This window comes from Cydia amplana, chromosome 1, assembly GCF_948474715.1.
Source record: "Cydia amplana chromosome 1, ilCydAmpl1.1, whole genome shotgun sequence".
Lineage (NCBI taxonomy): Eukaryota > Metazoa > Arthropoda > Insecta > Lepidoptera > Tortricidae > Cydia > Cydia amplana.
In genome coordinates this window covers 22,461,616-22,488,437 of record NC_086069.1, presented here as the reverse complement: position 1 = coordinate 22,488,437, position 26,822 = coordinate 22,461,616, and the positions used below count along the sequence as shown (strand labels likewise).

Here is a 26,822-nt window from a genome sequence, read left to right as displayed (position 1 = left end):
AATAATGAATATGTTAGCTTAAAAGCAATAATAGTAAAAAAAACCGGCCAAGTGCGAGTCGGACTCGCGCACGGAGGGTTCCGCACCATCAACAAAAAATGGAGAAAAACAAGCAAAAAAACAAGCAAAAAAACGGTCACCCATCCAAGTACTGACCCCGCCCGACGTTGCTTAACTTCGGTCAAAAATCACGTTTGTTGTATGGGAGCCCCACTTAAATCTTTATTTTATTCTGTTTTTAGTATTTGTTGTTATAGCGGCAACACAAAATACATCATCTGTGGAAATTTCAACTGTCTAGCTATCACGGTTCGTGAGATACAGCCTGGTGACAGACGGACGGACGGACGGACGGACAGCGGAGTCTTAGTAATAGGGTCCCGTTTTTATCCTTTGGGTACGGAACCCTATTTAAGGTTTTAATTTAAACTAGGGACGAGTAGGTTTAAATTTAAAAATAGTCGACAATATAGGATAGGGACACCTACTTCGATTAATATATTGTATAGTTGGCTAAATATGTTATATCAACACAGTTACAAATAATTTAAAAAAAATCGTACGCCAAACGAGTTCATCTGAAGTCAACATTCAATATTAGACCTTACATACCCAGACCTAGAGCATTGATCGGCTCAACCTGTTTCGGATCCGTTCGGGCCGGTGTTAAGTACCCGTGTAAACGGAGATACGTATCTGAGAAACGTGTCTTGGGAACGTTTATTGGAGACGTATCCGGATCCCGGCGGTTCCGTGTGAACCGTGTTCTTAGCACCGCCGAGCTTAAGAACACAGGTATTCGTTTCGGCGTGTAACACGGATACCGGGAGCCCTAGTAAATATCAAATGATATTTCGTACATAAGTTCCGAAAAACTCATTGGTACGAGCCGGGGTTCGAACCCGCGACCTCCGGATTGCAAGTCGCACGCTCTTACCGCTAGGCCACCAGCGCTTTTAATGTCAACCTTGTAGATAAGCATTGAAAATTATTCGTAACCTTAACTAGGTCTTTTTCAAAATGTAAATATACATCTGGCTGTGAAATTTGAATAAAAAATATGTTATAAAATCCTACGAATTCTTTATTGAAGAAGCCAAATTTATTCAAACCAGGCAATTTAGCCTTGAGATTTCCCTTTGAATGAAGTGTTGATCAGACGTAACGAAGTTTATTTTCCAAACAACATAAAGTACTCCTTGATTTTACACCGATTCCTTTAATTGGGATCATAAAGTTGAGTAGATACATTTAAATATGATTGAATCGATACCCTGTTATCATTTTACCTCATTTTTTTCAGAGTACCTATTACTTAGTTAAAGTGCAACCTTTAATTATGATTATTTAGTACACAAAAAAAGCATAGTTAAGAGGAAAATAGTTTAGTAATCGAACCGTAGTTACTATGTCAAATCTTTTATTAATAAACAGGTGCGAGAAATTACTATAAAATCGAAAGAATTATTCCACTCTTTTTTAAATATACATACTACATATAAACCTTTGCAAAACATAATTGCGGCGTGAGAAAACACACTGCAACTGACATTATGAGCTACCCTTGAAGTGAACTTATACAGAAATAACTAGAAGGAATGAAGGATAATCGATGTTTGACTAGGCTGTGACCGTTATTATTATAAGCATGCCATATTCAACTATTATATCGTACAAATATATTTTAAGTTAAATTTACAAACCTCAAATTCATCGTTTTAAAGACATTAATTCTTATCTACTAAATCTCTACTTCATTGTCACTGTCAGATGATTATTAATAAGTTTTTGGCAAAAAATTCATTTTTGGTACAAGCTTTTATCGCTGACTGTACTTTTCTTACGACAGACAACTAATACTCATCGAGACAATTATAAAAACTCCTAACACAATTAGGTTGCGTTGTTTCATCACAGAGTTCCTATGGCCACCTCCTGTCTCCATCATCAGATCAGCTCGATGGTACCGTAATATTGCATTGTCACCCGACTTATATGTGACTGCAAAGTTTCAGCTCAATCGGAAACCGGGAAGTGGATCAAATTTAACTTGCAAGATTCCATTACATAGTTACATACAGGGTCGACCTAATAAAAGCGTGTTAAAATCAGAAGAACGATGCTACCGTTTACCACCCTAATTGAAGCGATTGTCAATAACAGTGATTGACGACGTTTGATGTTTTTTCTTGTGTTTTGTAAAAAGAAAATTAATTATTTTGTAGAAATAAACATATTTTTTCTTATGTTGTAAAAACATAGAACCATTAGTTATTACGTAGTTATACTTGGTCAACCAGATCTTGACAGTAGAAAAAGGCGGCAAATTTGAAAAATGTAGGCGCGAAGGGATATCGTCCCATAGAAAATTAGAATTTCGCGCCTTTTTTACTGACAAGATTTGGTTGACCAGCTATATAACAAAACAAGAGCAATCTCTCTCTATTTCTCTCTCTCTTACGTACTATGGCATAATGTAAGTATATTTTTATAAAGTATACAATTTTTGAGTAAATAATTATCATGAATTATGATAGCTAACACAATTTACTTCAAAATTGATTATACTTAATTGACTTTGAAAAATAAGTACCTACAAACTAAAAATTTATTGTAAGAGAAGAAACTTTCGAATGTCATTAAGGCAGGTTTTTATGCATAGTCGAGTAGGTAACAAGTGTCTGTGATGTTGTGTATAAGCGTTCATATACTTAGTCATTACTCAATTTAAGCCATATACATACCAAAGGTACGTAATTTGTGTCACGTCATAACCCGACTGAGACCGTAACCGAACAACGTTACGCAAACTGTAATTGTATTTGAGTATTGGCACCCTTGCACCCCCCGGGGACGGTCGGCACCTCCGCTGCATACAAATACAGGGTGACGACCTCTCCACAGAAGTATAAAATTCCAGACAGGGCTATATATTTATACATAAATTACTGAAATAGTTGATCGTTCAATGCAGTGAGCACGCAACCTGCGGCCTTAGCATATTTTTATAATAAAAAAGGTATTAAATGTTTTATCCACTGAGTAGGTACCTAAACTACCTAAGCTAATGCACTATGAATGAGGCTTTAAAAGTTATAAAAGACTTAATTAAGTAGGTGCAGCGGCTAAAGCGGCCGAAAAGGTTAAGTTTCAAAAATACAGGAGTCTTGTCCCCGGGTATTTTTTATGTCATTTGGGGCTGAGATCCTTGGCCAGTGGAGTACTAAAACTCTTTAGCTCTTCAAAGAACTATCCAAAAGACTAGTCGACTAAACTTCACTGGCGACTGAAGAGTTTCCTCGCGCAACCTATAAGCATCACTATACGGTAGGGTTCAATGTGCTTGATAGTGTTAGGCTGGTTTTAGTGTCACGCGGACCGTCCGTGCGGATCGCTCCGCACCGCCAAATTGTATGAGAAAGCTGTCCGCGCGGACGGTCGTCCGCGCGGACCAATCTAAAACGCTCCCTGAACTTAATACATATTGGTCCGGTGCGGAGCGATCCGCACGGACGGTCCGCGTGACACTAAAACCAGCCTTATAATACTTTCCTAATTACTAGTAATAATAATGAATAGCAGAGGCTACATCCCGGGTGTTAACTATTGGACCTTTAACCTAGCTCTCAAACATAAGGACATTTAACTAAAATAGTTTGTATGTATCACGGAAGAAAGAAAGAGCGCGCGTATGTATGCTTATGCATTTAAAAAGTTAGGTGCAAGCAGAAACTAACTTAACGATATTTTCTTGCAGAACTACGCAAGATTACGAGTAAATTAAATAATAGGTATTACATGTTATTGAATATAATCTGTGGATGTTATACCTAGCTATGAGACCGAACGTATTTAAAAACACACAACGATACATAAATGAAACCGATACACATCGGCTACCGTAAATACGATTATATTTCTAAATATTTTGTGCAGGAAGTAGAAGACATTTCATATTTTATATTGTTATGTAAAAGTCAATAAAAATAATACTGACCTTCTTTTGTGGAACTGAGGAGCAGTGTAATCCAGAAATGCCATACCCATGGTGATAGCACCATCACCACCCAATATCGAATTATTCACTTATGCTTAGCATCGTGTCTTCAGTTGCCCTGTTTTGTCATTGCCACCAGATCTGAAACCGACAAATATACAAAAATAAATATCATTATATATATGTATAAGTAAAGCAACATACATTTATTTTGCACATCATTATAAGGAGGAAGAGTGGGAGACTTCCGAGGATAGGGATACCTGGAAGAATAAGAGGGAGGCCTTTGCCCAGCAGTGGGACAATATGGGCTCATAATAATAATATAAGGAAGAAGGTATGTTATGTAACCTTTTGAACTTAATAAACTTTATCTTATCTTAAGGTTAATTGTTGTTTTTGTAACTCTCTACCTTGTATGACGGACAAGCAACATCGACATAATATGAGTCAGATATTTGTAATAATTGGAGTCGATTCCCACAAACATATCAATTACCAAATGTACCTATCCCGATTTATAGTAAACCATCACTACTTAACTATCATGTTGGAATACTTAAATGAGGTTGTTGTGATATAGTTTTAATAACGAAGCATAATTACACAGTGGGAAGCGAAGCACATTTCATGGTACCTACTATCAGAAATATCAGAATATACCCGTACCAGTAATTAATGAATCCGTATTTAATGAGGCCAATGTTAGTTAATGCCTAATAGCAATACAAATAAATTTTAATGAAATATTATATATTACAAGCGCTGTAAGAAAGTTATCGTCTGTATAAAGCAACGAATTCTCATTACGCTACGCTTGCGGTACGTAAGAAACTACTTCAAAGGAGTAATGCGGATTCTCATCCCGACGACAAGTATAAGGCAGGCCTTGTAATGTGAAGGACTGTGTTATCATTGGACATCAGTCCCTCGTGATAATATTAGGGGTGAGCCGTCCGCATGACATTTTATTCATGAACCCTCAATATGTCTCTCTAGGTATGTCACGCACCCGAAATTTTCATCTGGGCCATTTCGCACTTCACTAATATGTATAGGATTTTCTTTTGATCTGAAGCCTGGATAGCGTTAAATCTGCTTATATTATACCTACGTTTATTTTCTTGGGACATATATCGTTGTCAGATTATGTTGTGGCTACTTTACTTTTTTTTATAGATTGACACGAAACTGTTACCAGGTCGCGCCACTTAAGGTTTCAGTTAAATATGTAAGCAAATGGAGATTTTCATTTATAGCCGCAACGTTAACGTGTTTAATTCTTGTGTTAAATAAACTGGTAGTTTAACACTTTTAAAATATAAAGTAGGTTGTATAACGCACACGGCCATTGTGTCTTGAGCCTTGCTTTCACGAAACCGTTTCTTGACCAGTCATCCATCAACGTTACGCTTAGGTACATCTAATCGTCTATGTGATAAATGGGAACAACTTGATCTAACGCTTTACAAAACATTTCACTTTCATAAGTACTACATTTCATACTAGGGCAGGGCAAGGGTTTCGTTTCGATACTTTCCAACTGGGCAATTTTTGTCAGGTTCTTTTTAATTATGATATAAACTCTATATGCTCTATGTTCATGCTGTGCTTTTGTATAATAGTTATTTGGAAATCAGTTCATTTGGAGTCCTCCTGTTTGGTAAACAATCAATAGGGAATATTAAGCGAAAGTCTGCGTAGGGGGGCCCCACTTCCTCAATAAGTCACAATCTAAGGGTCTACCGTTAACGAAAGAGTCGGAATTTTATTATCTAACCTCTCTATCACTCTTGTATATTCGAGCGATAAAGAGGCAGAAAGCTGAATTTCGATTTCGCGTTTCCCGGTAGGCCCTTTATTAACAAACCGCCTTTATTTTGATTGTGTCTGAAAACTTGTCAAAAAACAGTTTAAGGTACAGTACGTATAAGTTATTCTATGGTATAGGTACTTAAATCACTAGTGCCGTACTCTGGCGGCAAAACATTGCAGTAATACTCCCTATTTGAGGAATGCTGGATTTCACACATCGTAAATTGAGTACAATCGACATCAAGGATATTTTTCTAACATTTAAATAGAGTCTGTTCGGAAAGAGAAGAGTCGTGGAATGTATTGGGCCCCATACATTCCACGACTCTTCTCTTTCCGCAAAGATTCTACATTGTTTTATTGGAAATGGGAATATACAGTCAAATATGGTTAAATAAATACCAAAATGTTAAAGTTTCTTAATGCTTAAGATCATCGCTATACACTCAAGTCGATGTTACATTGTTTTGCTTCATGTTGTTTCCTTAATGGTCTAGCTGCACTTATAGGTCTGTTTACGTAGTAAACATTCTTCGGGTTGCACCCGTCGCAGCTGCAGCAGCAAGTTCAGCTAATTAACTTCTGTAAAGCTAAATACCGAGACTGCTGTGTAATTATTTTCTCGACTGGATGTTCCAGTCTTAAGGTAAACTCAATTATCTACTAATATTGCTTCAAATAATTCCAAACTCAAAACAGTCATTTATTCTGTCTTTTACAATATTATATTCCCACCAGGCAGAAACAATTTGATTTTAATTATCAAAAATATTTAATTTGGTACTTCACCTACATACTATAAAAAATTGAGGCAACACTGCATTTTTCATAAACGAATATTAAATAAGTATTTTACAATTATTTATTTACATCTCATCTGTGTAAAGCGCATTATCATGTCGAATGGGAGAAATTAATTTACCGGTATAAAACCTCAGTTCTTCATTTTAATGATTTCCGCAAGTTTTTGTCCTTTTCAGGACTGTTGGCTCTGAATAAATCTTTGTTTCTGAACCGCTCGAGTGCAATAAAACTCGTTATGGTTTTAAACTCAACGAAGGCAATTAAAATTAAATGTAGGTAGGTATTGTTTACTTCACTGGCGATAGAATATTGTAAATTATACCTGTAATAAATAACAAAAGCCGGGCGTAAGATAAGTAATAATTAAAGTTAAGGTTACTTTTTACTTCTTATAAATATAAAATGATCTCCTTTATTTCAGCTGCCCATTTATCAGAAAATTTAGCTGCAAAAAGAACTTAACAATAAAATTATATTAATTTAACCACAATTGTGTGCTGAATTCATCGGGCAACTTTAAAATGAAACTGCCAGGCGAGTGCGTCAGGGATGCCGCCATTGCGGGTCGATACCAAAAGTTTAAATGGAAAAGTGTCGGATTTTATTTTGCGCCACTCTTTGCTTTAGCAAATTAACATAGCCTCAGGTGTTTTAAGAGTTCGTACCTAAACGAAATTCTTAAATTTTGCTTATATTTATGCTGTTATCTTACAAAAGATAAAAATATTGCTTATACTATCTATCTAATACCTTTAAACGAGCAATTCTTGTTTATTTATTTATTTATATATATATATATATATATATTTCTGGGATCTCGGAAACGGCTCTAACGATTTCGATGAAATTTGCTATATGGGGGTTTTCGGGGGCGAAAAATCGATCTAGCTAGGTCTTATCTCTGGGAAAACGCGCATTTTCGAGTTTTTTTATGTTTTCCGAGCGAAGCTCGGTCACCCAGATATTTAAGTTAATAAAAGACTATATTTATACGGGGTAAAATCGTATTTTAAGTTTAATTTCTTACTACATAAATATTTTTGTACCTTAATAAATGACATTTTGCCCATAGCTCGGTAACTTTTAATAAATATATCAATATTAAGTGGTATGAAAAATATATATACTATAAGTATCCCCCACGCATATTACCTTCGATCTGAATCCCTTAGATTTCTAATGTTTTTTGTAGCTTATAACTTTTTTGTTAATTAGTTTAAAATTAAAATCCTAGACACGTTTTTCGAGACGTCAAAGACGAACCCAAATAATGTAGATTTGGTATATCTAAGATCCTTCACAGCAATCTAGTTACCAAAAAAGTGTTTTATAGACAATGTTTAAAAAAAAAGAAAAAAAAAATAAGTACTTATTCATTTCTTTCAATATACGGTCGATCTTCCGATAGCCGATTGTCCTTTAAATCTATCTGTAGTGCAAATGTAGGAGATACGATTCAAAATTTGTCAAAAATCGATGAAAACCGCAGGTAGCCCCTTAATTTGACACGCAGCGCGAGGACGTGGCAGCGATATTATGGGACCCCGAATATTGGGAATTCTTCGCTGCCCGCATTGGTATGCCAAGAATTGTTTGGTGACTCGGAACGGGCGCTTTACGGATTCCTAGCCAAAACAATTATTTTACAATAAATATTTAACCGATTTCGTAAAAAGAGGTGATATACAGGATGTCTTTATAGCATCCCTCGTAAATGAGCTCAGTGGGATTAAAAAGCAATTTATGCGCTTAGGTAGGGATTTGGCTAAGAAATCCGATTTCGATCATTTCTGATTCGTCAGCCAGATTAAATGGAAATATATATTTCGGTTACGTTAAAATCTGTTATTTGGACTCCTTAACTGTTTAAGTGTGGAGTATTTTTTTATGTAGGCCCATAAAATCATGTTATTAATGTTAGCTTTATATACAATAATAGTTCTTTATTTACATAATGCCTAATTATTTACAGTGACATGCACTGTTTTATCTACACACATGGCTATTATAAGAACCGATGTTACGACGAGCATAAAGAAATTCTTATGTCAATAATAACAAATGTAGTACACAACTAAACGGGTAATTTATAATTAAGTAACCTATAATTCATTGTAATAGTCTACTTAGTAACGTGTGAAACTTTAGGCCTATTTTTAGTCATTTTTGTAAGACTTATTTGTAAAAGGCTGATTGTTTTCTAAATAAATAAAAACCTAAGAATTTGTTTTATTCATCGCCTCTACAGCGGCTTCGGTGCATAAAATAATCTTATAATGGTGATTGTGCTTTTATCACTTATTACATAATGTCAGTCGACTTACAATTACGACAAATACGAATGAGGCGCCTGTCGTGTCTAGCGGTGTCTAGTTCAAAGGAGTAGGTACCTACTTAAGTTATAAAGGCGCAATCATTTTAGTCGTAAGCGAACAGAATTCTTAGACTACCATATACGAGTATGCACTGTATGTAGGTATATTACTGATATGTATACAACACGATTTTATAATACATTTTTCAGCTACAACAATAAACAGAAGTGTAGATTCATTTTTACCCCCGTTTTACTCAGTTTTACCCCCGGTAAATTTTTTTGCGCAAATTTTTTTGTAATATTTATTATATATTTTGCGGAAACATAATTTGTATAAAACCTTGTTAAAAATTATTCATTCTCAAAATAACAGTTAAAAACGAGGCGCGCGTTCTTAGCAAAATTAAATAAATATTTGTAGGAAACAAAAGATATCAGAGTAGTTAGTACTCGCACTCTTGAATTCATGATGTTTTAATGTAAGAGGGTATTTTGCATTCCCTTTTACGGAAGCCGTGTGCAAATCTCGTTAGACCCGCAGGCGGACTCAAATACACTCGTTTTAGACTAATCCGTTCTTCCCAGATACTCTTTCATGTATTTTTAGGCGTCTTTGCGCCTTGTTAAAAATATTTCATATCCATATTTACGGTTATTAAGGTTCCATAGCCAAAATGGCTAAACAGGCCCCGTAGCCAACATGCGTAGCGAACGAAACGCAACTGTCACTGTCACACTAATATGGAGGAGAGATAGAGACACACACAGCGATTCGATGGCGAATCGATAGCGATCGTCACCTCGGCTAGGCCGCCTGAAATGTTCATATATTCGGATATTCTTCATAGTATGGAGTTATAAGTAGTGTTTTGTCATTTTTAAAGAACTTTATCAAAACTACAATACTATAATGATTGAACTGGAAGTTACATAACTTTTATAATAGTAGATCTGAACAGATTTATCTCTTTATTAAAAAAAATAAAACCTGGGTTACTTGTTCTAACTTTGAACTAATTGCTATGTCGTAAGTGAGACTTTTCCAAAAAAAGTGTACATTTCATTCATGTCTTCAAAATATTGACTTCTTGGGCTCATTTTACTCAGAATCATTTGTACATTCACGCCTCATACATAAAAAAAATGTGTCCAAAAAATTCCTTTCCAGATCGTCACATTCTTGTATGAATTTTTTTTATTTGTATGAACGTGACGCACTGGAAAAAAAAATGTTCATACAAAATTTTGGAACACATTTTTTCATGTATGAGGCGTGAATGTACAAATGATTCTGAGTAAAATGAGCCCAAGAAGTCAATATTTTGAAGACATGAATGAAATGTAAACTTTTTTTGGAAAACGCTCAAGTATATCGTGTTAGCTCACCCTGTGGGCCTCGCTCTGGGGATTCGTATACTGCTTAAAAAATGTAAAGACGATGTTCTTCTTGACAGGTTTATAATTAATATTCGTTGTACAAAACTGGTTTCTCATCTTGCGGTAATTCTCTACAAGTTGACAGCCAAAAGCTAAGTGTCACAGATAACATATATCGCTCAAAGTATAGATTTGGCGGGCTTTCAATAACTGTCATTAGAACTAATATTACAAGCACCTTATGTTGGTTCACTGTATGGCCATATTGTTTTATTAAACCGTTACGTTGATAAGCTTGGAATAATACTATATAATATAAAAGTATCACAGAATATAAAAATGCTTATATTCGGCCAATCCTGGGTACAACGCGTCTCTGCGTTTTAAAGAGTTAAACATAAATAATCCACATTACACATAATGCACCACAGAACAATAGACAAAAGAATCAATATTATTCAACTTATGAACTGCATCATTACAGGCATTCCTCCAATGCCTGCAACGACTCACTCTTATAAACTACATCAATACATGCCTTCACATGTTATTGACTCACTGTTTCTTACACACTACATCAATGCATGCATGTACATGTCATTGACTCACTGTTACATCAATAACGCTTTCACATGTTACTGACTCACTGTTACATCAATAACGCATTCACATGTTATTGACTCACTGTTACATCAATAACGCATTCACATGTTATTGACTCACTGATATTCTCTTAATACATAAAGACATGGATTCACATGTCATTGACTCACTGATACTCTCTTAATTCATCAATACATGGATTCACATGTCATTGTCTCACTGTTAATCACTTAATACATCATTACATGGACTCACTGTTACTCATTTTTTTATACATGGATTTACATCATTGACTCACTGATACTCACTTAATACATCAATACATGGATTCACGTCATTGACTCACTTAATACATCAATACATGGATTCAGATGCCATTGGCTCACTGTTAATCACTTAATACATCATTACATGGACTCACTGTTACTCATTTAATACATGGATTTACATCATTGATTCACTGTTACTCACTTAATACATCAATACATGGATTCACATGTCATTGACTCACTGTTAATCAATTAATACATCCTTACATTGACTCACTGTTACTCACTTAATACATCAATACATGGACTTACATGTCAGTGATTCACTGGTACTCATTAACTATACTTATCAATACATGGACTCATGTCAGTTACTCACTGTTACTCATTTAATACATAATATAAATACATGGCGTCACATATATCATTGACTCACTGTTAATCACTTAATACATCATTACATTGACTCACTGTTACTCACTTAATACATCAATACATGGACTGACATGTCATTGACTCACTGTTGCTCACTTAATACAAAAATACATGGATTTACATATTATTGACTCACTGTTATTCCATTGCAGCTCTTCATCTGCAATGCCTCACTGTTAATGTATGTACCATATATAGCTCACTCAACTTTAATAATTGCATGTCTTTTATACTGAATCACTCTTTATTGTTTGACATATTGCTATATTATTCTTTATAAATTCGCTCTTATAACTCCTGTGTTACAAATTTTTATACCATACCTTTTCCTCTTTAAGCTCACAAAATTTATTATTCTTTATAAATTCACTCTTATATTTATTTACTCCTGTGCTACAAATTATTATACAATACCTTTTCTCTTTAAGATCACAAAATTCTCTGACTCACTTTTAGAAAATGATTATGGACCCATCATATATAAAATAAATAAATATTAGGGAACGTCTTACACAGGTCAGGTAATTATCTCTTTAATAATATTAGTTTCCCTCTATAACAAGTTGTATTGGATATATCTTTCACAATTTCAATATATTCATATTACTCATACTGTTACTCTTGTAGTGATCTCATCACAATTTCAACAGAAAGATAAAACAACATCTTTATCATCTTAAACAGTAACATGCAAAATTTAAGTTTTTCTTTCTCTTGACTCTCTTGTATTTCAAATTATTTTCACTAATATTAACTTGCTTAGCATTTCAATTTTACAACAGCTATGAATACCACTTTATAATTAATTATGAATAATAAACTTCAAATTGATCACAACTTTTCACATGTATCAATTGTATCATCATTATTATTTTTCCATTTAATAACATCTTAAACATATATCACTTGCTTTGATAGTAAACATGTTTACCCTTTGCTTTCACTCTGAATCACTATGTAGGCATACTAGTATACTTCTCTCACACTTAAGTTCTCTTGTACATTGTAACAGCTTGTTAAGTAATAGGAGTATCTTCCTCTCTAAATTCTACATTAGCTAGTACCGAACATAAGATTATGTCATTGCGCTTCTCTAGGTATGAAATCATGTTTGATAACTATGCTGCCTATGGCAATACAACCAGTTACTACTTTAAATGTCAAGCAAAGTTTATATATTCTCAAATCATCCTAAAGTTAGTACTTTAAATCATCTTCAACGGTCAGTATTTTAATAATTTGTAGCGTATACTTTACTTCCATAAGACCCTAACTGGCTCCATCTATAAATTTCAAGCATCAGTTTCTCTCATTGTGCTCAGATGCTCCGGCTATCAAAATCAACCTGTGCCTAGTATTGTACTCTGGTGATATAAATTTACTCAAAATGGTTAGGTATCTATTTTTCCTACCTGTTACCTGAAACAACTTTATCACTGGATATCTCACACTTATTACCTAATGCCATTTTATCATAATAATAATTCTCTAAGAGCTGTCCTATGCCAGTTTCAACATGTTTGTCAAGAGTTCTCCATAATATTCATAATCATAATAATCATTTATTCGTCGCAATCATTTATTCTTTGTCGCAATCATTTATTTATTTTTCATTCCGGCCATGTGAAAATAACTGATGGCTGGCGTTGGTACTTGGTACCATTATGTGAATGAGATGAATGTTACAACAATCCCTACACTTATTCTTATGTGTACGCCTTATCAAGAGACCTACTTACTCACTTCTCTTTACGGTGTACCAGTAGGTACTAGCAATTCACTTTTATAATTTCTTCTATCACACCTTGTACATACTACAACCATGGAATCTTTCCATACTTCACTTTCACTGTTAAAACGGACAATATAAAAACAAATCAAGTACCTACACATATAGCATGATATTTACAGCCAGTAATTCAGTGTGAAATTCATAGGTAACAATTATGAACCAGATTTTCCTTGAAAATTATTCCCATTAACAATCAATATGCTCACGAAAAGCCAAACACATATTATTAATCACTTGAGTATAACAGCTATTGGTGTTAATTCACGACACAAAAACAAATCTCGCAATGTTATCTTAGTGTAAAGTTTGTTCAAATAGGTTAGTTTTCCTCATTCGGATATCACTTTCTCCAACTCAATCTGGGAGTTAGTACCTAATCAATCACTCTTCTGACTGCCAAAACAGATTAAAATAACTGGAATTCTCTGACCACTGGCTCCCAATCTATAGATTTAGCGTCTTTTCCAACTGGCGGGCGTCGGTTTTAAAGCAAGCTGGAGCAGCTTATCCCGACTTCTGAATTGTTAGCTCACCCTGTGGGCCTCGCTCTGGGGATTCGTATACTGCTTAAAAAATGTAAAGACGATGTTCTTCTTGACAGGTTTATAATTAATATTCGTTGTACAAAACTGGTTTCTCATCTTGCGGTAATTCTCTACAAGTTGACAGCCAAAAGCTAAGTGTCACAGATAACATATATCGCTCAAAGTATAGATTTGGCGGGCTTTCAATAACTGTCATTAGAACTAATATTACAAGCACCTTATGTTGGTTCACTGTATGGCCATATTGTTTTATTAAACCGTTACGTTGATAAGCTTGGAATAATACTATATAATATAAAAGTATCACAGAATATAAAAATGCTTATAATCGCTTCATTGTAAAAAGGCAAGTAATCGTTTGAAAATAAGTACTTACTTACCTAAAACCTGATACTACAGCTACATAAACATCACGTATAAAGGCCTCGTATATTTTTCAGGAATTGGGTTCTTCCCTTTTCAGCGGGCAGCCGGTTAATAATTTCTCTACCATTCGGCGGATATCCCGCGCTAAGTACGAAAAATCACCTGCCGTGATGCCTTCCTCCGACTGAAAAGTCCCTCATTTTTCATTCATTTGTTTCAGGCAATATTTACGAAAAAACGGAAGCGTTTTGAGAGCTTTTGAGTGAGGATACCTACTGCAATTTATCTAAAGTTTATATGTGGGTTTATCATACAATCTCATGATGTGTATTCGTATTTTTGCACATCTCTTTCTGCCGTATTCGAACTTCATGATATTCACAAGAGACGACACGTACTAGATCCATTCTAGATACGTTATAGTTTAGATTAAAACTAGTTCTCTTTTGCAGTGCAATTCGGGCAATCAATGTCTCTTTTACGATAGATCGTGTTAGATATCTATTAGATGTGAATTAGATCTCTACCTAAATATCTTGTGGAAATCGTTCAAGAGTATCTCCAGAATCGCGGAAATGTCAAATTTGACAGGTTAGATCCTAAACATATCGTTATCGTATCTTGGCGATGTCTAAAAGATATCTAATACATGTCTATTACAAAATCCGAATCGGGTCCTTTGACTCTTTGTAACACAAGTTTAAGTGAATCTCTAAAGGGAACTAAATCATCGAGGTGTCATAATTTTGCAAACAATACTGCAATCTTTACACATCATAAACAGTCTGGCACGGACGATAAACTCTGCATCGTGTAACGTAAAATATAAAGTGGTGCTCACAAGATACATGAAGTCTTATCAATATAGGTACGATATCGCTAAGCAGTGCGAGCATGAGCTGAAAAATGCCAGGTTACCCAAGATCAATTGGAGGGGAGTTGCCTTCCAGCTAAAACCTAACCCTCTCATTTATATCACCCTCTTATCTTACATGGGGGCAATCTCGAGTGCCTTACCCTTTGTCAGCATCGACCTAAATGTAAATTCGGCGGACAACTTAACTATTCACGAAAAAGGTTGTCTATCAACAGAGTATAAAGTGGAATTCGCTTGCTCGGGGTGAGCAAGAAAAAAAGGTACATAAGTATTTCACGTTATGAAATATTAAAATCCATAATACATTCGTTTTACCAAGGCTGTAAAGCCCTTGGTTTTTAAGGTGTTTATTTACTTTTTATGGTGCGATTTACGAAGAATCGTAAATAAATGGTGTTATAATAGACGTTGGCCTGGCATTAACGCATAAAATTGAGTTATTTGTTGAAAATATTTTATAGCTTACCTTTTGTGATGCGAGAATTAGCAAAAGGGCTATACCTAAGTGAATAAAACAGGCATGAACAAAAAGGTGATGCACTTAGCACTCGAGTTGAGTACGAGCTCGGAGGGCGGTTTGCACAAAGCGAGGCGCGACTTGTGTGCCAGGCTAGGGCTCACGCGACCCGATTTTACCCCGAATGTGAATAAAAATGCAGGAACCTGCACATATGTAGATATAAAGTATATTGTGAAGGTAAATTTGACATCCCATCATACTCTTATCTTTGGAAGGTTTTAAGGTACCTAGATTCAGGATAAAATTCTTCGATGCTAATATCTGAAGTTTTTATCCCACTTTGTTGTTATAAATAGGTACTTCTTCTTCTTCCTCGCGTTGTCCCGGCATTTTGCCACGGCTCATGGGAGCCTGGGGTCCGCTTGGCAACTAATCCCAGTAATTGGCGTGGGTACTAGTTTTTACGAAAGCGACTGCCATCTGACTTTCCAACCCAGGGGGTAAACTAGGCCCGTATTGGGATTAATCCGGTTTCCTCACGATGTTTTCCTTCACCGAAAAGCGACTGGTAAATATCAAACGATATATCGTACATAAGTTCCGAAAAACTCATTGGTACGAGCCGGGGTTCGAACCCGCGACCTCCGGATTGCAAGTCGCACGCTCTTACCGCTAGGCCACCAGCGCTTTTTTTGTTATAAATAGGTGTTACATATTTTGTTATTTTACTTTGACGTACAAACGTTTATAAGGTGCAGCAGGCTCAGAGAACGGAGTTTTTAAAAATTTGTAGCGCTTTTTTACATCACAATATGGTTGCCAAAAATTTAATGAGCAATCTTCAGGCCTTTCTCTAGGGACTTCAGCGAATCCAATCCTGAGTTTTTGACTTGAGGTTTTGACTACGCTCGATAGAAAAAAATCGCGATCATAGGTTTAAAATGCTCTTTAAAAAAATATAATATATTTTGCACAAACAAAACTTTTTTATTATTAAAACACATAAAAAAACTTAAATTCAAAACGTCATAATCCCGTTCCCGAGCACGCACATTCATCTCGCGCACGCTACACTCAGTGAGAGTGAGAGAAAAACACGAACCTACTGGGCCTTCAAATAAAATAATCATGTATTTGCAAATTTTGTTTAATTTTAAATGACCGAAGAGCGTAACGTGCTCCTGCGATCCGCTTTTACCTCAGCGTGTTAAAAATAGCTATCGTTTATAAATACTCTTTAAAGGTCTATGTAACAGCATTTCCAAATTGTTATACTTACAGAAAGGTTATATTAAACTTCAGCAGCGTTATTTTTGAGGATCCATCCCTGTGATAAGAGGCAAGGTATTTTAAAAGACACAGACCGAATCCCTCGCATAAGCTGCAGGCGTAGCTAATGTGCGAGAAAATTGCGTCATAATCTCTGCGCGTGCAAAGACGAGACACGTCTATCAAACTTTTGTATCCACGCCATCGCCAGTGCGCTGTTAAGATCAACTATCGATTTTTTTAAAGCACCGCGCATCATACTAGAAAGTGCTGTAAGTACGTAATTATGTCGCTGGCAATCAATATGCCCGAAGATGAAAACGCGCACTGGTGGACGTGCTAACTTAGGATACAATTTTGTTCTAACAACAATACGTTAGCGAGTTCCCAAATCGAACTTAAGATAAGTATACTCTAAGGATTCTAAGGAAACCAGGAAAACATTTCAAAGCTCGCCCACGTTATGCCAGACCGATATAAGAGCCTCCTACGCGCCTAACTCGCCAAATTTTGCTGATCTAATAGAATAGGTACCTTATACCTATCTTAAATATAAAACACGAGTCTCTAAAGCATGTGCCAGACGACAGACAACCACAGTTTCTGCAAGATGACCTTGGTAAAAAACGGTTTTAACAAAAACGGTGCTCGGTAAAAACAGTGGTTTTAAGCCATGTAGCAACTGGTTGAAACCAAATTCTGCATGACCTTTAAACGCCCTTGGTAGACAGGCGTGCTCTGCCAACCATTGGCAGAAGCAGTGGTTGTAAACCATGTAGACAGCCGCGCTTCTACCTCGCTTCTACCAAGGTCATTATGCAGAAACTGTGGTTGTCTGCCGTCTGGCACATGCTTAAATCTAAATTATGTTTGCTAACTTTTCCTTTTTTAGTTGTTTTTATCGGACATAGATTTCAGTACCTACCTTCAGTACCTAAATATAACACAGCAGTCACATAGATTTGAGCTCTGGTAATAAACAATTCAGAAACAAAACACATTAAATGTACTGTTGATGCTAAGAACATTTATATTGTTATGTGTGTAAACAAACGTTTATAACGTATTACATTGTCATTAGGCTAAAAGTGTAAACATACACATAGAATATATGGTTGTTTTATTGAGCATCTATTTTTGGAAGCTATGATGAATACGTACATAAATTGTCCATTGCGACCCTACCTTGAAAACAACAACAGTTAGCGTACTGTCATCATCTTCCTCGCGTTGTACCGGCATTTTGCCACGGCTCATGGGAGCCTGGGGTCCGCTTGGCAACTAATCCCAGTAATTGGCGTGGGCACTAGTTTTTACGAAAGCGACTGCCATCTGACCTTCCAACCCAGAGGGTAAACTAGGCCCGTATTGGGATTAGTTAGCGTACTGTATATTTAAAGTAAATTATTCGTATTGAGTGCCTCAGTAGTACCAAAATATCGTTAAAATAACAGTAAATACATAAAATAGGTATTTCCTATTTATAGAATTCACAAGAATATAATTTAATATGTTAAGAGCCAACAGGAGCTAAGATTTAAATATTTTAGGTAAATATACCCGTCTCGCTATCGGAAGCGGCTCCTAAAACTAGTGCGAAAAGGACAAGGCGAAAAACCCTGCGTAAAAATCTCAAAAATCGAGGTTTCGTACTCGACTGTTTCCTCCTCCAAAACTTAACCAATCGTAACCAAATTTGGAAATCTAAATGATTATGACATTATATGTGTCGGACCGTTTTGCTTTTTTGTTTAATTGATATCAGTTTTGAATAGCACGCCTGTCATTGCGGCATAGTCAATTAGGCCATTTTGACCATTTTTGAAGGGCTCTAGCGCCTTAAAAAACAAAAATATCAAAAAAAGCAAAACGGTCCGACACAGATATTGACAATATTAATCTGTGTTGAAAAAATCATTGCTCTAGCTTCAGAACCCACGGAGGAAACAGTCGAGTACGTTTGTATGGAGAAATGACCACTCCTGTTGGCTCTTAATGAACCGATCGTACAGAATCTGATGTCACTAAAATGCAAAATAGGTATCGAGCTAAAAGCTAAATGTTGTTATTAAGGGTACATTGGACACAGTCGTGTATTTCAGTGGTTCGGGGCGGAGTAGATAATATTAGCTAATAGAACAGTGAGTATTGGAGTTCATCGATGCGACCAAGGCCGTCCATAGTGACGTGACCATTTACCCTGAAACAAGTTGAAAATTATGCAAAGCTTTAGCTTGTTTCAAAATAACTTAAGGTTCCGAATATTTTCTACGGGACCTCCAATAATTCCAGAAATATTACCTAGTCAAGTTTCTGGAAATGTAGCCAATATATTACAATAAAACCTTATGCAAAGGTTATCCATCGCGGTTCAACGTGGCAACGCAGCGAGCGTGATGGGCACTTTTGCATCGGGGGGGTCGGTCGCGGAGCGATTTTATCGGCTAGTTAAATTTAGTCTAAGTGTAATTTGTGTTTTATTTTTTAAGGTTTCTTGTATCATTAGTTAGTTTAATCGTATGTTTTTTTTAAGTTACTTTGATGTGTAAATCTGTAAATCTGACATAATATTACAATTAATTAGTATTCTAAAAACTGATGACGAACAATATATTCACTGTAAGTATATTATTAAGTATACTTGGTCAACCAAATCTTGTCAGTAAAAAAAGGCGCGAAATTCAAATTTTCTATCGGACGATATCCATTCGCGCCTACATTTTTCAAATTTGCCGCCTTTTTCTACTGACAAGATTTGGTTGACCATCTATATGTATAAAATTGTTTTTTTTTGTTTCCGATTTCATATTTCGGTAGTAAATCAATTATTTCATAACAATTGGTACCTATGCTATTGCTGCAGCTTACCTTGTGCCTATTACTAATATAATTCAGAGAATAAATAGGTACCTACACAATAGGTTTTTTTAAATCTCTCTTAAGACGGAGTTTTGTCTAACCTTAATATTTATAATATAATATTTTTTCTTTCATGTTTCATTTTTTTTCGTAAGTCCATATTAAATATATACATACCATACATACCTATTAAGATGTTTTTTTTTAAAAGATGTGTCCCGCCGAGTTTGTTGCCGGTCCCATATTGGGATACCCTCCTCCAATTGAGGGGGGATTTAAATTTTCTCGGGGCAGAGGTGTAGGGTTGGAGCCGGTCTACCTAGCTTTATTTGACGTTCATAAGCGCATTGTAATTATGCCTACTTGAATAAACTATCTTTTATCTTTATCTTTATCTTATCTTTATTATATGTATACTCACTCGAGTACTATTTCGGCACTATACCTACTACCTACACTGTAACCTTCGACATACTTATCACTACGCCGGGCCCGTCCCAGCTTTAGTGGATCAGTTGAATATTCTAAAGCAGCTGTACTGTTGAACGGTCGCTTCCCTTAGCAGTAGCTAATAAACACTCCATGTATTTTAGAAAGGGCTCAAACTGAAACAATTAACTCTAGTCTCGACTTTTCGACTGCCAGTACTGCTTCCCGAATAAGTGAAATTTAAAGGTGTTTTGATTTTGAATACAAAGTTAGGCACTGGCATATATTATGATTGTACCTTTTATGTTTTTAACTAGGTACCAATTGTAGGTATATGTCAAGAATTGTGTATGGAATACTGACTGTCACAAAAAATAATATTGAATTTATTTTACTAGCGGTGAATACTAAAATAACACTAACAAAAACCAAACAATCACCTCAATAAGTTGCTTCTTATTGACCTAAAATATTTTTAAGTACTTATAAAACTGTAAGTACCTTACTAAGTCACGTGTTACTTCTGAAAAGGAATTCGAAAACGTCACCTTTTTTAGTTATAGGTAACCGGCGAAACATAATTCAATTTAATGGCCGGAATAATTTTTAGATATCTCGTTCTTACTACGTGTTTTCACCACAAGGCTCCCTTCTCTAGAAAAGAGGGCACCTTAGACAAAATATATATATATTTCTACCCGAAACCGTACTTAATCTGGTGTAATAAATTTTCGAGACACGCAAAAGCATCTGGCTCCATTCAATAGGGGATTATTCCAAGTCTGATGTAGCCTATGTCTTGGGAGTTAAAAGATTAGCTCTCTCAGGAGTTTCTCACAAACTCAAGTTCACGTTATGTTTAATGATTCATGGAGTTTCAGGAAAAGTTGTACTTTTGGTCTCAAATGAAAACGCTGTTTTTACCGGTAAATTAGCACAAGTAAACAAACTTTATTTTCAAATACACAACGGTAGTTTCAACGTGAGGTATCGATTTTATGAGGCAATTAGGGGAAACTCATACTTTAGGGTTCTGGGTGTGATAGTTTGTATATTCACCATCATATTTGATACATACAGCTACAAGCTCTTGTCGTTTATCAAGTGCATATCAATCCCACTAATGCTCTGACTTCTAAAATGGTTATTGTAATTAAGGGCAGTTATTGCTTCGATCGAATCCCCACGTTACCTCGATTATTTCACGTCCAATAAGCCCCTGTGAGTCCATTAGGTGGAACAAACGATTGGGTAATGTCGGTGTTTCTGTTTTCATTCCGATACTTGCGCACGTGTGGTCTCGCCTTATCGCCGGATCGACATTAACTAATTGAGTCCCTCTGTGCTATCAGATGTCACGTATGAACATTTAGTAATTAACGCTCAGTTGGACATAACACCTCAGACAATAGGTTGAACATTTGAATGAAGCTAGGTACCCACTTGATATTGTGTTACGAGCACTTAAGTATGAACGCCTTAATTTAGGTATTGTAATATTTTGTATACAAGAATTTTTCGCGTAACTTGCGCTTGATGAATTCATGTAAAGTAACTAATGTTTTTAATGAATTCTAGCGCAAAGATTAAGGTTGAGTCATGGTTTTGAGGTTGGCATACCGTATATCTCAAAAACCTGTTGTTGAATGCTCTTTTGTTACCCGACTTATCTTGCGGACTAGAGGGTAGACGTGGAAACACAAGTGGCGAGTTGGTTTAATATTTACTGCACCGGTTTTGCCCTTGAGTTATCTTTGATGTCGTTTTTTATGATCTTCCATCATGAGTAGGGCCAGTTACAGTCTGCGGGAGATTTAATTGGATACCTGTTTGGCCAGACCGCCATTAAACAAAAGAAGAAGAAGAAGAATTGGATACCGTATTTTTAGATGAGAGACGTCTGGTTTTACATCCAATAGAATAGTAATAGCTTAATATTTTTTGCCCGATTCCTAGCCTAGATCTAATTATCTTTAATAACACCTCTGCGTTCATGACCCAGGCAAGGGCAGCGTCTGTTCGGTGTACCCCTGAGATTTAAATAGCTATTTTGTTGATAGAGACTCAATGTGTTGGCTTCAGCTTCGCGTACGTCTCTCAAGTTTCAGAACATCACAATAAAGTGTCAATCAGGAAGCAATAACGAAAAATTTCGTGGCTGTTTTTGATACATTTTTTCTGTTAAATATTGGCATCCAATATCTCAATTCTCAATCTTAAAAATTACATATATACCTACTGGAAACTTCCCAGTATGGTTTTTTCATCGAAAACATTGCAAGTAAAGTGTAAACAATATTAAATATTGGAGAATAATATGTACCGCAATATTGTTGCAGTTCAGAGCCGCAATTATCGCTGGTAGCAATATTACTTTTATTTTTCATTCCCGAGCGGCGATTCACATGTGCCGCACTCTCGATATCCATTAAAAGTTGAAAATGCTCACTCTGTTAAAAGTTACGCTTAATCTAAAGTTGCTTCTACAGGTTTTAATGAATTCTGAAGCCGCAGTAGGCTAAGGAGGATAACATAACGAAGGGATCTATATTGGGATTCCTAAAGGTTTTCTCCTGTTTTTGCATTCCTTAATACTTTTTGCCACAATGATAATTTGTGCTAACGCTCATATGTCCTAATAAACATGGCTATTATATGATAGAACAGAATTCTCGAATTATATCGATTGTCGAGAATGAAAGTGTATGATTGTTGAAAATAGAAAATAGTATGTACAATTCGATCACATCTTAGATTTCTATAAAAATTGGTATTCTGGTAAAGTACATGAAGCTGAACAATATCCACCATATTTCCCAAAATGTCCGAGAAAGTTTGTATGAAACATCCTTTTTTGGAAATCTGGTAACAAAAAAGGATGTTTCATACAAACTTTCTCAGACATTTTGGGAAATATGGTGGATATTGTTCAGCTTCATGTACTTTACCAGCATACCAATTTTTATAGAAATCTAAGATGTGATCGAAATGTACAAATTATTTGAGAAATGCTCACGTAATACGTATAGGTAGTACGTTAGTAGTATCAAGTATTTCACTATTTATATATTTACGTTTATTTCCGCTCTAAAAACAAAACTGTACTGATTTCCATTAAGCGACCATGAGATCCTACAAGTTTCAGGTCCATTCGCTGCAGTAAGAACCTTCCCATATATTACAATATAGAAGAACACATTCATTCAAGCTCAGTAAATACAAAACCTTCAAGACTTAAATCGAACGACGGATTTGAAACAAATCTCAGGAAAAACTTAAGTGTATTTGCAAGCGTCTTGAGACTGTAATAAATAATAATCTGGTTAGATCCGAGCCCGTTAAGTTTCCTTCGAGACGGCAAGTTGCTCACGAAAGCGCACCGGCTTCGATGAATAAAATCCAGGTCAGGAAATTTTGCCCTAACCCTATTACAGGTACATCCCCGTAGTATGGGTAAGTACCTATGTACAAACTTTTGACTCCTCTTGCGCAGATCATGCGCACTGAGCTGCTAAGCAAAAGTCGACCTTGATAACTTTTATAAGCTTAAACATAACCGAAAATCTATAGCTAATTATATCCTTCATCCAAAAACATCGTATAACTTTAATGCACCTATTTATATGTATCTTCAGTAAGTATTTTGAGATACTCGATTAAAAATTTATAAAAAAATTGGCAGATAGGTGAAATAGATACTTTTTTAAAGTTTCGTAAAACATATTCTCCTAACTTCTTTGCGAAACTTTTCAGAATTTTCCAACTTAAACCACTAACGAACACATAATACACACGTTACGTAACGAAACAAACTTTTTTGTGTCCGTTTACTTATGAAAATACACTAATTTTTCATGTAGCGAGTAAGCAAAGCGGGCACCTGTAGCGTTTTTCCTACATGCCGCGACGCGACGGGCGGGCTGAGCGATACTGGGCGCGTCGGGCGAGACGGAGCGAGTCGCGGGGAGTCGCAGCGAGTCGCGGCGAGTGCACCGGGCGCGGGCGAGCGTCGTGGGGGCGGACGCGAGGCACACTGAGGCCGTATGGCACAACCCCGCCCGGCATCGACCGCCTCTCAGTCCTACAAGTGCGACTCCACAAAAACCCCTTGTTACTCGCGGGACAATTAATAGCATCGAACCTTTTCCAATTGCATGGTGAACTTTGTGTACTAAAAAATACACGATCAACGAAATTTTGCCGAGTTGGGTTGAGTGAAATTGTTTCAGGAAAACGGATTCAATTTATGAACTTGAATTTTGTGTACCGCCTATCTACTTTTCTATTAAATATTTTACCTAAAAGTTAAATTTAACTAAATAAGTACAATAGGTATCTACTTAATTTCAGTGGGAAAACATGTAGGTAATAGACGGATTGCACGAGACTTATGACACGACTAAGAGTAAACTATGGGCCCGATTCGGATTTTGTAATAGATATCTATTAGACATCGCCAAGATACGATAACGATATGTTTAAGATCTAACCTGTCAAATTTGACATTTCCGCGATTCTGGAGATACTTTTGAACGATTTCCACAAGATATTACTTAGAGATCTAATTCACATCTAATAGATATCTAACACGATCTATCGTAAAAGTGACATTGGTTGCCAGAATTGAGCTGCAAAAGAGAACTAGTTGAAATCTAAACTATAACGTATCTAGAATGGATCTAGTACGTGTCGTCTCTTGTGAATATCTTGAAGTTCGAATACGGCAGTCTAATGTACTGTACTTAATACGAGTACATAATAATAATACGTACGTTTTCACTTCATTAAGTGAATAGAAGGCATGTATGTATTCGTAAACTTGTATAATATCAATATCAAATGCTTATTTTAAGAGAGAACGAATTCTTTTATTGCGTCTTTATTTTTTACCTAAAGTATTTATTTGTATTGTTTACCAAAACTTTTGTACTTATAAGTAGGCTCTTAAATTTAAATACCTACTAGTGTTGCCACTGTTGACTAGTAGGTAAGTAGAAATGTGCGAGCATGGTGTGAACGAGCCATGAAGAAATCGTTACGTATTATATTTCTTATTTTTACTTAGATTTTCATTTATTATGAGACAAAGGCGATGAAGCCTAAATTAATTTGATTACAAACAGGTGTTTGATGTTTAATAACCTCAACCACAGAACAAGTTAGAATGGCGATGCGAGCAGGGTACCTGTCGCCGCCGGTTTTGAGCAAACGCTCGCATGCTACTCGCCCGCGCTGACCGAAAAACGAAGTAAACATGCCTTTTGCGCCACAATAACCTTCAGATTAAGAAGCCAGACATCAAATCTGTCTAAAGGAGGCGTATCCATTCACCAGGCACACAAGTTTTTACTACCGTTGCGCGAGTGTTAGTAAATGTGGAGAGGAACGAGCGGCGACACCGGTTCCGATACAAACTGCGCGCGATAGCCATTCTAACCTCTTTGATATGTTCTGTGACCTCAACTGTAGGGGAGACCCCAGTAGGTTTGCTGAATCCGCCCACGGCACATTGCTGAATCCGCCCACGGCACATTGGTTTAATAATCACAAAAAGAGTACCACGAACAATAACGAATCTCAACCTCAAAGTGAGAATAAATTAAATTCGGTATTCCCGGGAACATTTTACCTTGAAAAGGCATCTGCTTTTTGAGCAAGTGCGCCGTGCCGTCCGCCTAAATACTACGAAGCCAGATGTAGTAAGGCAATATTTTATAAAACAAACTTTACCATTTTCTCTTTATAACTTTTCAAATAGAGTCTGAAAAGGTGGAATTGAAAACGCTTTAAGATAGGTCACACAGTAAGTACTTTTGATTGGGTATGGCTAGTTGCCTAGCGCTTACATACCAGGTTAAAATTGATACCTAGATATAGTTTATTGCGAAAATACTTACTAGTAGAGATAGGTAATAGTGAATGTTTGTACATGTGTTCACACTTGGTCATGCTAGTAGGTATAATTATCTGCATTTGCGTAATTCATTATGCTTTAGAAATAACGTATTTATAGACTTAAAAATATGAACCAAATTAAAGTGACAAACAACGAAAGTTTAAGCAGACATTACAAAATATATGTATAGTAACCGCATATCTGGGGGCACGGCAGTGCCCCCGCCAAGTCGAGCGCGAAGCAAACACTGCTGTACCATCCTTTACTGGAACCATTTCGCCGCATTTTCAGGCCCCTATTTGAGAACCTCTGGATAAGACCAGAACGCAGAAATTTTCGTCATCCAGTAAGCTATAATCACATACTTAAAATCCAAAATTTCAAGTCTGTAGGTCATTTAGTTCCGAAGTTAAGCGAAAGCAAAGTTTCGCATTTATGACACTCACTCACTCACTCATGATCATCAGAATAGAACTAGTACTTCCCACAAACTCAGAGAGCTGAAAATTGGTACAGAGTTAGGGTTTAATGGCCACATAAAGGGAAAACCTAAAAATATTGCTATATCAGTCACGTTTTAAAGATCTAAGAACTGCATAAGTAAGTTTGTAATCCCATATAAATATATGATATTACAAAGTTACTGTTGCAGTTCCTACAAATAGTAGGTAAAGTAAAGGTACACTACGATGTACGATGTGAGTATGAATGA

At 36.0% G+C, this 26,822-nt stretch overlaps 1 protein-coding gene across 1 annotated transcript in view; it reads right to left on the bottom strand.

Moving 5' to 3' along the window:
* LOC134651863 (uncharacterized) overlaps positions 1-24,362 on the bottom strand; it is a 52,406-nt gene extending 28,044 nt beyond the window's left edge. Inside the window, exons 1-2 of the mRNA XM_063506987.1 lie at positions 24,095-24,362; positions 3,998-4,138 (exon numbers count right to left, since the gene is read on the bottom strand). Coding sequence (XP_063363057.1) covers positions 3,998-4,061 — 64 coding nt within the window. The 5' untranslated portion in view covers positions 4,062-4,138; positions 24,095-24,362. The remainder of the gene's footprint in view (positions 1-3,997; positions 4,139-24,094) is intronic.
* Between the last annotated feature and the right edge of the window lie 2,460 nt (positions 24,363-26,822).